Source organism: Fusarium phalaenopsidis (assembly GCF_050370095.1).
Source record: "Fusarium phalaenopsidis strain FUZ10S chromosome Unknown contig_32292, whole genome shotgun sequence".
Lineage (NCBI taxonomy): Eukaryota > Fungi > Ascomycota > Sordariomycetes > Hypocreales > Nectriaceae > Fusarium > Fusarium phalaenopsidis.
This window is the reverse complement of record NW_028145410.1, coordinates 3,705,941-3,718,429: the sequence shown is the minus strand read 5'-3', so window position 1 is coordinate 3,718,429 and position 12,489 is coordinate 3,705,941. Positions and strand designations below refer to the sequence as shown.

Below are 12,489 nucleotides of genomic sequence, written 5' to 3'. Positions count from 1 at the left end.
TGCTCTCTACAGTCGCGTGCGTGTGGACTCACTCTGTTGCTACTGCGGACTACCACTAATACCCCACAAAGCAATCCCAGGAAACATACTGAGATTATTTCAGTCCTGATTTGACCTCGCTGCGAGTGTGGCGCATAATACAGGGGTCTTCACTCTTGAGGGACGACTGGGCGACAAGCCAGAGTACGATCAAACTACTCAAGACAGACTTCAACATGGGATCAAAATAGAAAGACGGAGGAGCGCCTCGTTACCAACATTGCGTCATTGTACTCAAAGTATCACTTGAAATATTTCTCTACACTCCCTGTTCTCTGCTGGGGGACAGAATATGATTTGAACGTGAGCCGCCCGGCCGATTCTGTTGAATGGTGCTCGGATCTCTTTCTCTGGCCTCGTCATTCCATCCCTCTCTGCTTGTTGCTAAGGATTACATGGCAAGGTATAATGGTAAAAAGGAGTCAAAGAGACAATTAGAAATGTGACTTTCATGTTTGAGAACTAACATAAAGTATTGGAATCCGCTTTACCACTCCTCTCCATCCTTGAGCGCCTCCTTGAGACAAGCCCTGATCCATCGCAGATGTGGATGGTCGTCTTCAAGCACTTTTACCAACAAACATTGCCTCTGTGCACTTTCCTTGGCTTCGTCACATTGTGAAGTGAGTTTGCGAGGTTGCCAAGAGTGATAATCGTGTCTGAGAGCTCGGCCTGGGCAGGCCTATGCAGCTCGCCTGCAGAGGTCCCGGGTTGAAATCCGGTAGGGGACCTTTCGGCCCTCTGGCAGCCGGAGCCTGTCGCTGTGGTCGACCTGTCGTGAAGAGCTGCCGGACGATGCAGCTGACCGCGGCCCTTTTCAGCAAGGGGCAGCTGGCCCCCAAGGCTTTGGCGTGTGGCTCGAGTGCCTTGCGGTATTCCTCTTCAGGCTCCTGGTACTTGCGCTGTTCAAAGGGTCCTTGTGCGATCTTGACTATGCTCGGTAGGAACTACCAGTAAACAGCCAGTATCAAGTGTAACTACGAGCAGGTACCGCGGTTAGATGCTGGGAGATGCTAAGAGTGGAAAACGGGGAGGGGCGGGGCTGCCAGCAGGTTCCAAGGTTCTCTGCGGCATACACAGAGTAGCCACAGAAGCCAAACGGATTGAGTGCAAGGTGAGATTGACGGAGAAACATGAAGCACGTTTTTCATCGTTGAAGCCGAGCTGCAGTCGATAGATCATATAACTGCCGTATTGACTCAACAGATGGCAGGAGGTCCTTCAGCTGATTGGCTATAGCACAGAAGATCACTACGAATGATAGCGTCAGATGTGTCTCTACCAGACTGTATTAATTTATTGAGCCGGTGTGGCCGTCACGTCCAGACTGCTCAAGCGGTACCCCCGGACTAACCGTGAAACGTGTCAAGGCAACCGCCTTTTTCTTTTTTCTTTTTCAGCGGCCTTACTTCAATTGGAAGTCCCGGGAGAGCGTCCATCTGTGAATGGATTGAATGTTTGGCGCGTGCACTCAGCCTCTCTCAGCCGCCTGCCAACAAAGAACCTCCTTATCTCTTTTCCCACTTCACCAAGAATTTCAGGAAGCCAGCATCTCAGAACTCGGAGAACACATCGCACGAGCCAACTATGGCATCATCGTCGAGAAACCGCGGCCTGAGGAGTCTGCTCCCAGCAAAAATACCAAGCGATACCCCGTGGACACTACGATTCGTTGGCTGGTAAAGTTTAGAGAAACCATCCAGGTCGACAGGGCAATAACCGTCGACAGCGACCAAGGGAAATGGACTGAGAAGATTGTGTGGCTAAAGGGTGAAAGCTCATACCTGCCAACGAACGTGAAAGAGGGTGAGTGCTCCTTGTGGAAGACAAACCGCCATTCAGTGCTGATCAACCGAAGGATGGACATGCGGAATGAAAGAGCTACACAGCGTCGATATCGAGGTCCGCCAAACGCAAACCCGGTGGGGGTGGGGCAGAACGCCATGTCGCAATCGCGACTTCAAGTTGATGTTAGTTGTCGGGCCGTCGGGCGACTGCGTTGTCGAGGTGTCGGAGAACGTCATCAAACGGAGCGGGTAGGAAGCCTTTTGGTTATGGTGTTTTACAGTTGGGTTTTTATGCTGTCATGTGTTTTATCAGTGTTCTTTGATCATGTGTACGAACAAGGCGTCATCGAAAAATAAGGAAGAGTAGGAAGCCTTGAAGTGTTAATCTAGAACTAAAATTGCATTCTTAATCGTTCTTGTTCCTGGCCCTTATGAGGGCCTGTGATGGCGGCGTGGCAGGAGTGAAAGCCAAAAAGAAAGGGAAAAAAGGAAGAAGAAAAAAGACGCATAGTGGAATCCAATGGGATGACAGAATCTTGCGATGCCAAGTTATAGATGGAGATGGAAGATTTTGGTGGACAAGCGATTGGGCGGCGAGGCTATACCAAAGGAACGACGAAGCTGGGAAAGCGCAATCTTGGGGAGAAGGTGCTGTGTCGTGTACCTAATCTCATCGCTGACGATTTTGCCTCGCCTCTGGCATCTCATTTGAACGTCGGCTTGCAAGTAGATGCCGAATCTAACGTTGTCACCTGAGCTCAAGCGCGACGCGCATTCGTCCCTCACCAGCATCAGCCCAGCAAGAAGGTGGGCTCAAATCACCTGATAGGAGAGAGAGCCCTTGCGCTCTCGCTTGACCGAGCGGGACAGAAGCTTAAAGATCCCACGACTTGGACGACACGCGTGTCATCAACGCAAGACCGAGGGAAGTGGGATGCGCATCCCCAGTTTTTGTACGCGTGTCGGGCCTCCACTCGGAAGGACGATGCCTCTTCTTGGTCATTTCGCCCCGAGGAACGCACAAACCACTGTGTCCCACCTGTTGGTAAGAAGCCAAGTCTTTTGTTCGCAGCGGTTCCTGGACAGTCGAAGCTCTTGGCAGCCATGTCCGTGACTGCTTGCCTGTTCGGGGTGTCGAGTTGGCCATGGGGCCCCTGATGGTTCGCGGCTGCGTGGTGAGATGTCGCTGACATTTGATGTTGGTCTTGTCGGCATCACCTTATTTACGGCCGAAATGGATATTATCTGGGTAGCCGTGCTCAGGAACAGAGTCGTGACTGGGCATCCATCATGGAGAAGCTTGGTGGGGGAACACATGGAGTTACTTTGTGCCTCTCCGCGGACCGCATCACCACAAGGTGGCATCCCACATGCCGCCTTAGACACGCTCATACTTGAACAAAGGTTTACGCAATAATGGACGCAAGCACAAATTGGCGCAGCATGCTGATCTCTACGCTACGCTCCTCATCTTGCATCCCACGCTCTTCCAACATGGGACATGGCTCTATCAATCTGCATCGTTTCATCCCGCCAAGGGATAAGAGTGGGATACCCAGATGAGCCAAGACAGAGGTTGCTGGTGTGCGGAGTACCCTCAGTCCATCTCTCCTGGAGGTACCCACGGCGAATGAGTTACTATCAACCAACTCATCCCCTTCGTCCTGTCCGATGAACATACCTCACTCTGAATCAAATCGATAGAAAGGGAAAACGGCTTCCGGAACCAGAAAGAGATGCTCAAGTCGCCATCTCATGCTCCCGCAAAGAAGCCCTGACTACAAGCCCGGTCACTCTCACATGTCGCCAGTATCCCTCCGAGTCCAGCTAATGCTGGCCCTTGTGCTTCATCTACAAGCACTCTTCTCTTCAGCTTCAGCGTCGAGTCTGGTCACTCAAAACAACGATGGGCGCTCAGTGTCGTGGTTCGACTGGGGTTGGTATGGCGCCTATCCGCACAAGAACTACGAATCGTTTGGCGCGCAATCACCATGGCCGCTTGTGGTGAAGACGGACGAGCGATGCGATAACGGATACATCTTCGCTGAGCCGCGTGGGTTCTATGTCGACACACCGGGACCTGTGATACTCGGCAATGCCGGCAATCTTGTATGGATGGAGACTCGATGGGGAGAGGCCATGGACGTCAAGGTGCAGCGCTTCAATGGAAAGGACTACATCACCTTTTGGCATGGAACGGATAATGGTACATTTGGCGAGGGATACTACTTGATGGTGAGTTCGCAATCGACTGGATGCAACGGCGCAACCCAGGACCTCATGTACTCTAGATGCGAAGAGGCGACTAACATTGCGCCGCTAGTTGGATGAGTCGTATGAAGTCTTCAAGAAAGTGGTGCCCATTGGCGACTTCACCGGCGACCTTCACGAGTTCCGAATCACCGAAGAGGGCACCGCGCTCATGACCATCTACAACCGAAAGCCCGCCGACCTGTCCGCATACGGGATCCTCGACGGCTGGATTTTTGACAGCATCTTCCAGGAGATTGACCTAAACACGGACGAGCTCGTCTTCGAATGGCACGCCTCCGACCACTTTCCCATCAGCGACACCCTCGCGCCCATCAATGGACAGGGCAAGACGGCGAAAAACGCTTTTGACTTCTTCCATATTAACAGCGTTGACAAGGACGAGGTGGGAGACTATATAATATCGTCGCGCTACTACTGCAATGTCGCCGCGATCAGCGGGAAGGATGGGAGTGTTCTCTGGCAGCTTGGTGGTGCGAATAGCTCATTCGGCGACCTCTCCGACGGGGCTGCTTCCAACTTCACATGGAACCACCATGCTGCCTGGCAAGGAAAGAATAATTTGACAGTGTTTGACAATGGTTCGAATGGCCATCAGAACTCGGCGAAGCACAGTCGCGGTCTCATGATCAATCTCGACATGAACGCAATGACAGTCAGCTTGGAACAAGAGTACATCTCGCCTCAAAGGATGCTCTCACCTTCGCAAGGATCCGTCCAAGTGCTCCCGAATGGCAACGTCCTCGTGGGATGGGGACACGTCCCCTCCTTCACCGAATTCTCACGAGAAGGTGAAGTCCTCTGCGACACACACATAGGTCCCATCAACTTTGACGTCTGCTCCTGGGTAAAGAACTACCGCACGTTCAAGTATCCATGGGTCGGACGCCCCAAGACCCTCCCGGATGTCGCGATGCGACCAAAGAAGAATGCCCTGTTTGTCAGCTGGAACGGCGCCACCGAGGTGTATAGCTGGCTGCTGCAGAGCGCCTCTGACGCCTTGAGTGATGAGTTTCACAATCTCGGGTTCACCGAGAAGACGGCCTTTGAGATGATGATTGTCATCCCGCAAGAGGCAGACCAGTTTATTCGCGTGGCCGCGCTTGACAGGGACGGTCATGTTCTAGCTTACTCGACACCTGTGCCCAAGAACGAGTACACCGTCACCAGGCTGCTTGATGCGCCGGTGAGAGGAAGCCGAATGGAACCCTTGCACATTCTATGCCTCAGTATGCTCGGCGCAGCGATCGGTGTTTGCATTGTCTTTGTCTTCCGCTTCACAATACATCGTGGCATCAACAGAGTGCTCCGTCGGGCGGCACCGTTCAAGTATCAGGCCCTCCCAATGCATTCATGAATTGGGTAGGTTGAGGCGTTAAAGGGTGTCTTTCTGGTCCGGTCGGGCGTACAGGAAGGGTTGATTTAAGCTTGTTTGAGAACAGCCATCGTCTTTACCACTGTCAGCTGTATCCCATGCCCTGTCGCGAGGCAGTCATTACATGTACAGCAAGATGATCTCGAGATATTATTTTATATGTATTCAATGTCGTATCATTATCTCAATTGCGATTGTCGAAAATTGTCTCTTTCTTGCACATTCCCTTGCTTCGTGTCGTAGCTCATCTCATAAATCGTCACATTGCATTATTGCGTCGACCTTTCACCAGATCCAATCCCCTTCTATTCCACAAGTCAATTCCAAGCAATTGGATTGATCGATGGTATTCGAAAATGCGACATGTGGAAACAGGCATTGTTGGCCCGCTTAGACGTAGTATCGCGAACCACGGCCGCGATCCGAGTCGCTATAATAGTAGCCAGGCGACACGCTGCGGCGATAACTGCGCGATCTAGAGTCTCTAACAACAACCGAAGGTGGTACCGAAATGCTGGAACGTCGTCTTCTGCTCCGCGAACGGTGATGATGTCGTCGAGGCGGCGACTTCTCCTTGTAGTGATACCACTTCTCGCGCTCTTGAGGCGGCGCACCGAGGTTCATGCAGGAACGGAGGATCCAGAGGAGAAGTAGAAAGCCGACAATTGAGCCAATGACTATGCCTGCGATGGCACCGCCGCTCAGGTGTGTACCATTGTCGCCGTCGTCGTCTGAGATGATGGTGACGGTCGTGGTTGGGGGATTCTGTCGCACCACCAGCGTCGGCGGGGAGAGCGTCGCAGAAGCGCGAGCGAGAAGCTTGGCCAAGCCTAGATCCTGCGGGGAGAGGAGCGGAGCCATGTTTTCTGGGGTGTCGGCAGTTGAGGTTGTCGCATGAGGATGCAAGAAAAAGACCCAGGCAAAGGTTGGCTCGGATGGACACGATATATGTCCAAACTCAGCAACGACCAAGAGCTTTAAAAGAGCTCGGGGTCACCTCCTGATGAGACTTTCCGAACGTCATGGCGCCGTCAAAAATCTTCACAGAATCCGTCATCGCGATCCTCAGCTTCTCTCAAGGCCTTTTGCAAGCGTTCCCCGCCCGTCAACCAGCATATCCTGGCAAATTAAGCACCCGTGTCTCGGCTGCATCGCTAGCTGGTGATGATCTTGGATGAATTGAGACCAGAGCCGCATGGGACTGCAACCTCCAGGCTTGGCTAATGCAGCAGTCATCATGCTGGCTCGACTCAATTGACCACCCAGCCTTCACCTCTATGACGTCGACAGCACGCACAGATGGCTTCCGCGCTCTAATAGTTCCGCCCTAGTCAACCGCCCATGCCCCTGCTTTCCAAGCTAGTCATGTCTCAATTCAAGGAACTCAAACGGCAGTGCCTGGGATTGACGAGAAAGTATAGAGCTTGTTATGCGGCAGACTTCCAATTGGCCGAGGCGTACACAACCAATACCCATGTCAGCCTCGGCACTGCTATCAAGAGCCAGCTTCAGCAGCGAAAGGATCGATTTGTCAGACACCATCCAACTCACACGTGCAATTGAATCCATTAGCTCGGACCTGACCGAGTCTCTGGCTCGGTCGGTTCAAAGTTAGCTTCAACGAGCATATGGCGCTCTTATATCATCCTTCCGGTGGTTCCGGCTGACACCCAACTTCCCTGTGCATCCCAGGTTGATGATACAGTACGCTGGGGTGGTAGGGAGGAAGAAAGAGCAGCAGTTGGCTTGTCCTGATGTTGTGAGGTTGGTGACAGTCAATTCAGTTTTATTGGTGAGTTCTTTAGAGTAAGTTATCCCATAACCTCGTAGAAGCCTCCACGGTGTTCGCGATGATATTCGTTTCCACTAAGAGGCGCTTTAGGCAAAACCAAGTGCTGCCTGAAGTGAAAAGCACTCAAAATATTAGGTTACAATAGATGCGCTCATACTAATACCATAATTAAACCCTTCTCACAACAGCAACAGTGGGCGCAAGTCAAGACTCAAGAATAAGACGTTGCATTAAACTATTAACAGGCTATCATGTAACCAACCAAGCCTGTGCATTCCCCCTCGATATATGTTCACTCCTCGCTTTCGCCTTCAAATCAGCTGTAAGTTGAAAGAGTGTTTTACAGTGTTGTATTAGTACAGCTACACATTCTAGGACTGGGGCCTGAAATGTACAAATGCGGCTTCCCACGAGTTTGCTTCGTCATACGGGTCTATATCCATGGTAATACTGGGTGCAGTCGAAGAGGTTGGACTAGTTAGAGAGGTTGTAAGAGATGGGGTAGGGGCCAGCGATGACCCTGTGTTTCTGGACTCGCTGCGTATCGAGGGAGGTGGAGGATATGCTCCTCTCTGTATCGAGTCAAAGCGCTGTTTGAATTCTGCCGCTTCTGGTGCCAGAGTTAGACGGAGCAGAGTAAAGTATTAGAACGGAATACTCACCTTCGGGGGTTTCAAACTTGATATTTAGGCGCTTCGAGTTTGGGTTGTAGGGGTATAATTCAACCAAACTAGACTCAGCGGGCTTCTTTCCAAACCCAGAGAGACTGCGGCGCCTGGGGAGCACATTGATAGGCTCAAAATCTGCCAGGTTGAGTTCCTCATGGCACCCTGTTTGGCTGCCCGAGGATTTGTAAAAGGTCATTGTGTTGGTCGTGGGGACATTCTGTTGCCCAGATCTGTGCCAGAACCGTATCAGCTGCCTTCGAGCCACTGTCCGGAGACTCCGACTGCCCATCTTGATCTCAACGGGCTCGTATGCCCCGCAAAAGTCTCTCTCTCTGAGTGTCGATTGAAATTTCTCGCAGGCGTCTTGGTCGTGGAACTTGTATTTTGGATGTAATCGATAGAGATGGTAGCCTTCACCATCGACGACGGTGATTAAGTGGTCTTTGAGGAAGGAAACTCGTTTCGAGGATAGTTCTGGCGTCCAGGGGATAGACCCAAAGGGCACTAACGAGGTTAAGCGGTGACGGGAAGAGAGGCAAACCGCGTACCGATGTGCGTGACGTTTATGGTCGCGTCGTGGTCCTGGTACTGTAGGATGCGGGACTCGTCGTCTCGAGCCATGATATGGAGTCTTTCAAGACGAATTTTTCGGTGTTGTGGGGGAGCACTTTCTAAATACCTGTATGCATATTAATACCAGGGACGACCAAAGTTTAATTTCCAACGTACAGAGTGGTTGGTGCATACTCGTAACTCAAGGTGGATGGGCCTAGTTTCCAGTGTTAGCCATGGTAAACGTTTGATTCCAACAGCCAGAGCTCGTTGCAAATATTCCACTTACGTCTTGGGAATAGGTAATCGTCGTCCTCCGCCCCATCATCAAGACCAAGCTCAACCCGCCATGCCCGTACTTGGTTGTCGATCTCAAAGAGCCGGTGCTCAATCTCTTCTCTGTTGTAGGCGGCTCTAAGCTCATCTAGACTCTGAGACATGCTCTGCAACTGCTGTGCAGAGACCAAAGAACTGCGATCGTCCGGTTCCACTTCCACAGTCGGATCGAAGTACTCTTGTTGCGGTGGTTGGTAGTAGTTCCTCGCACTAGTCGATCGCCATCCCGGTCAGTGACAGGAAGGGATGACCTGTTGGTTCTGTTGAGACAAACTCACCTTATCCATCGCAGCCAGCTAGGTAGTATTATCTGTGTATAGTGATCGTTTATCTGGTTCTTGTATTTGACGAGCTTCTGACTGTTCCGAAGGGTCCAAACGCCGCGGACAACCTTGGTCACCATACCCTCCTGGCGGTTGACCTGCTGCTGCAGAAGGTCCTTGCATAGGGTGAGTGTCTCCTCGATAGCTGTGGCATCGTCGACGTGTAGGAAGCCAAGATCCGGCACGCCGGACACGTCTGCACCGAGGAACTCAAAGTGCCGCTGCAGACGCACGACGCCCTGGCGAAAGTCTCGCAGCTCCTGTGGGGCATTCTGGATGCGATCAAAGCTATCAATGACAGAGTTGACTAGCGAAACAACCTGAAAGGTCAGTGACACGACCCCTAACGCAAGTTCCGCCATGCTTTGCAGAACATGTTGCAAGAGGTGGGCTCTCTCTACTGTCTCTCGGTGAGGAATCGATTCTCTTGGTGGGGAAGAGGCCTCGTAGGGCTTTCTTGAGTGAAATCAGGCAGGGTGATATGGCACAACTTGTCACATTACCTGCAGACGCACCTAAACGATAATGAGCCCCGATGACACCCTTTCAACCCTGTTGCGGCTGACGAGGTCGTGGAGTTGAGGGCAAATAAAAGACGCCATGCCTATCACGAGGGGTAACGACGCCTCCTGATTCGAGGGGACCAGGTCTCGCGAAAAGGCCTTGCAAGGCAGTATTGCATCTCGGCACGCCTGTTTAAATTAACCTGTGGGATGATTATGGCTTAATCAAACAAGGCTGTGTACGCAGCTGTCAAGAAAAGTCCTACCGTTGCTATATGGACTCGGACGAACCAACTCCTGTCACCATGCAAGTTCTCCCAACTGCTCTCCCGTGCAGCAACGCAACTCCACCATGGCTAACCACCTTTCCCGGACCGAGAGTGAGACTGATCGACGGACTGGACATCGATATCGATTCTGGTTGAGCTATCCCGAGGAACTGGGACCGGAGCAGGACTATGTACGTTTTCCCCACAGACATCCCAGCACCGTCTGATGCATTGCAACGGCGGGGAGGCTAAAACTCCGCTCAGACCACCCGAGAGATCGAGAGACAGATCACCAAGATCGTCAACGATGGTGGTTTCAAGTTTAGGGTCTTCTTTGTTGCCGCTTCTGGCTTCCTGGCCTCTTCCTACAGTCTCTTTGCCGTCGACTTTCTCTCAATTGCTTTGTTTTACGTCTACCCGCCTAATGATAGATTGGGAAGAGATCCCAGCCTGGTGATTGACGAGCTCACCCTCGTCGGCACCATCCTGGGGATGCTGGTGATGGGTCACCTCGCGGACCGCTCTGGACGAAAGAAGTGGTACGGAGCAGAGCTCGCTATTCTGATTGTTGCTACCATGGGTATGGTGCAGTCATCTGAGGGTCTGATGGCGGAGAATGGCAACGGACCTGACAGATCGATGAGTATCTACTCCTGGGTATCCTGGTGGCGGTTCCTGCTCGGGTTTGGCATCGGTGCTGAAGTGAGTAACCAAATAATGAAGCTATTCGGGGCAATTGTGAGCTTACAGTCTCTTCTAGTATCCTCTCTCGAGTATTATCACTGCCGAGTGGGCATCGACTCAGTCCCGAGGCATTATGCTGTCGGCTGTGTTCTCAATGCAGTCTTTTGGGCGTCTACTGTCGCTGGGAGTCAGTCTCGGTGCCCTGCGGACCACACTTCGGAACTGGGATCCCGAAGATGAAGCAGGACACAAGTTGGTTGCCGACCAAGTCTGGCGATGGACAGTCGGTGTTGCCCTCATCCCTGCCGCCATCGCCATCGTACTTCGCCTCACCATCCCCGAGACCCCACGATTCTACGCGGCCATCATGAAGGACTCGCGAAAGGGCGTGCTGACTGCTATGAGGCTCTACCCCCGCAACGGAACCGGCCAAGAGGCCCAAGAACTCAACGCCGCTCCGACACAAAAGCAAGACGACCGCGACAAACCCTGGCACGCCTGGTACTCTACTGCCTGGGAGTATTTGACGGGACCCAAGCAAGGTTGGAGACCTCTTTTTATCATTTCTCTGCTCTGGGCTATCATGGACGTTCCTTGGTACGGATTGACCATGGACTTGAGCAGCGCCTTGGCCACACTGTATCACCGTCCAGGCTCTGAAGAATGCGCCGGGATTGCTTTTCATACTTTTGGAAACTTCCCCGAGTCGAGCCTACGAGGCAATGGTACTTGTGAAACACAGAAGTGGAACAAGGACTATTGGAACCTTCACAACACCATCGACGGAATGATCGAGCAAAATGCCCTAAGGTCCATCCTGACTGTGTCTATTGCCTCTATCCTTGGCAGTCTTGGGTCTATCCTCATCATCGACTTCTTCCGCAGAAAGGTGATCCTCATCGTCACTTTCTTCGTCATTAGTATCCTTCTCGCAATCACTGGTGCAACGCTCCTCACCGACAAGGAAGGAGAAGGACATGTTGCGGCCATTATATGCTACGCAATTCTCCAATTCGTCTTCAACATTGGCCCAAACACGCTCATCTTTGTCCTCGCCGCGGAGATCTTCCCAACAACCTACCGAGGAACCTTCAACGGCATCGCGGCAGCATCGGGCAAGATGGGAGCCATCTTGATCCGTGGCATCATCTCTGCGTGGAAGAGCCGGGAGAGGGCACTTGGAATCAGACTGCTCGCTTTGATACCCTTGATGCTCCTGTCAGCTTGGATTTCTTGGTACATCCCGGATGTGCAGTATTTGCCCAAGTCCCAGGCATCGACCGAGGAGGAAGTAGCTGAGCAACCTCCACCTAATGGCCAGCTGCCCGGCTCTATCAGACCTGCCGACCGGCCTATATCAGATGCGGCTTCAGAGACGTCTTCTTCAGATGCCTCTGTTACTCCACGGCCAACCCCAGCTGTTGGCAAACCTGGTCTTTTTAGCAGACTGCAGAACATTCCCCTTGAGAACATTGCGCCAAGCCCAACCCAGATTGACAGAAGAAAGAGGAGCACTGAAGGATCACCGACACGCCGAGAGGATTGATTGGTCTCTTCTCTGTTGTTCTATTTGCATTGAGGCGTGGAAGGACTCGACCACATATTACTGCCGCGAGATTGCAACTTGACACATAAGAGGGCGACACAGAACCGGACCATGTCGAGGATACCGTGTGATTTTAGAGTAATAGTTTGGTATATAGGCCCATGCGAGAAAAGGACATAGATAATTCGGGGGAACATAATGGTATATAGAAAGCAATGGTCACTTCCTATTGTCGGCAAATTGACACTTCCAAGGGTATTCCCGCATGAACAGGCACTACATGCGCATACCAATCAAGAATTCTTGAAAGTTTTCCTGGATTATTAAATAAATAGAGTTTGGGG

The 12,489-nt window shown here is 52.0% G+C and overlaps 4 protein-coding genes across 4 annotated transcripts; 2 read left to right on the top strand and 2 right to left on the bottom strand.

The window, feature by feature from the left end:
* Nucleotides 1-3,656: 3,656 nt before the first annotated feature.
* On the top strand, nt 3,657-5,454 carry LRP88_05392 (arylsulfotransferase family protein; the record flags this gene model as incomplete). The annotated part of the gene is made up of 2 exons (XM_083241946.1): nt 3,657-4,061; nt 4,150-5,454. 2 exons carry the CDS (start codon nt 3,657-3,659, stop codon nt 5,452-5,454), a joined length of 1,710 nt encoding a protein of 569 aa, XP_083103094.1.
* Nucleotides 5,455-5,862: 408 nt separating this feature from the next.
* LRP88_05391 (uncharacterized protein) lies at nt 5,863-6,333 on the bottom strand (the record flags this gene model as incomplete). The annotated part of the gene is made up of 1 exon (XM_083241945.1): nt 5,863-6,333. One exon carries the CDS (start codon nt 6,331-6,333, stop codon nt 5,863-5,865), a length of 471 nt encoding a protein of 156 aa, XP_083103093.1.
* Nucleotides 6,334-8,645: 2,312 nt separating this feature from the next.
* LRP88_05390 (uncharacterized protein) lies at nt 8,646-9,505 on the bottom strand (the record flags this gene model as incomplete). The annotated part of the gene is made up of 3 exons (XM_083241944.1): nt 8,646-8,701; nt 8,774-9,030; nt 9,099-9,505. 3 exons carry the CDS (start codon nt 9,503-9,505, stop codon nt 8,646-8,648), a joined length of 720 nt encoding a protein of 239 aa, XP_083103092.1.
* Nucleotides 9,506-9,998: 493 nt separating this feature from the next.
* Nucleotides 9,999-12,287, top strand: LRP88_05389 (major facilitator superfamily domain-containing protein; the record flags this gene model as incomplete). The annotated part of the gene is made up of 4 exons (XM_083241943.1): nt 9,999-10,106; nt 10,180-10,617; nt 10,676-12,131; nt 12,283-12,287. The coding sequence occupies 4 exons, from the start codon at nt 9,999-10,001 to the stop codon at nt 12,285-12,287; spliced, it is 2,007 nt and encodes a 668-aa protein (XP_083103091.1).
* Nucleotides 12,288-12,489: the final 202 nt, after the last annotated feature.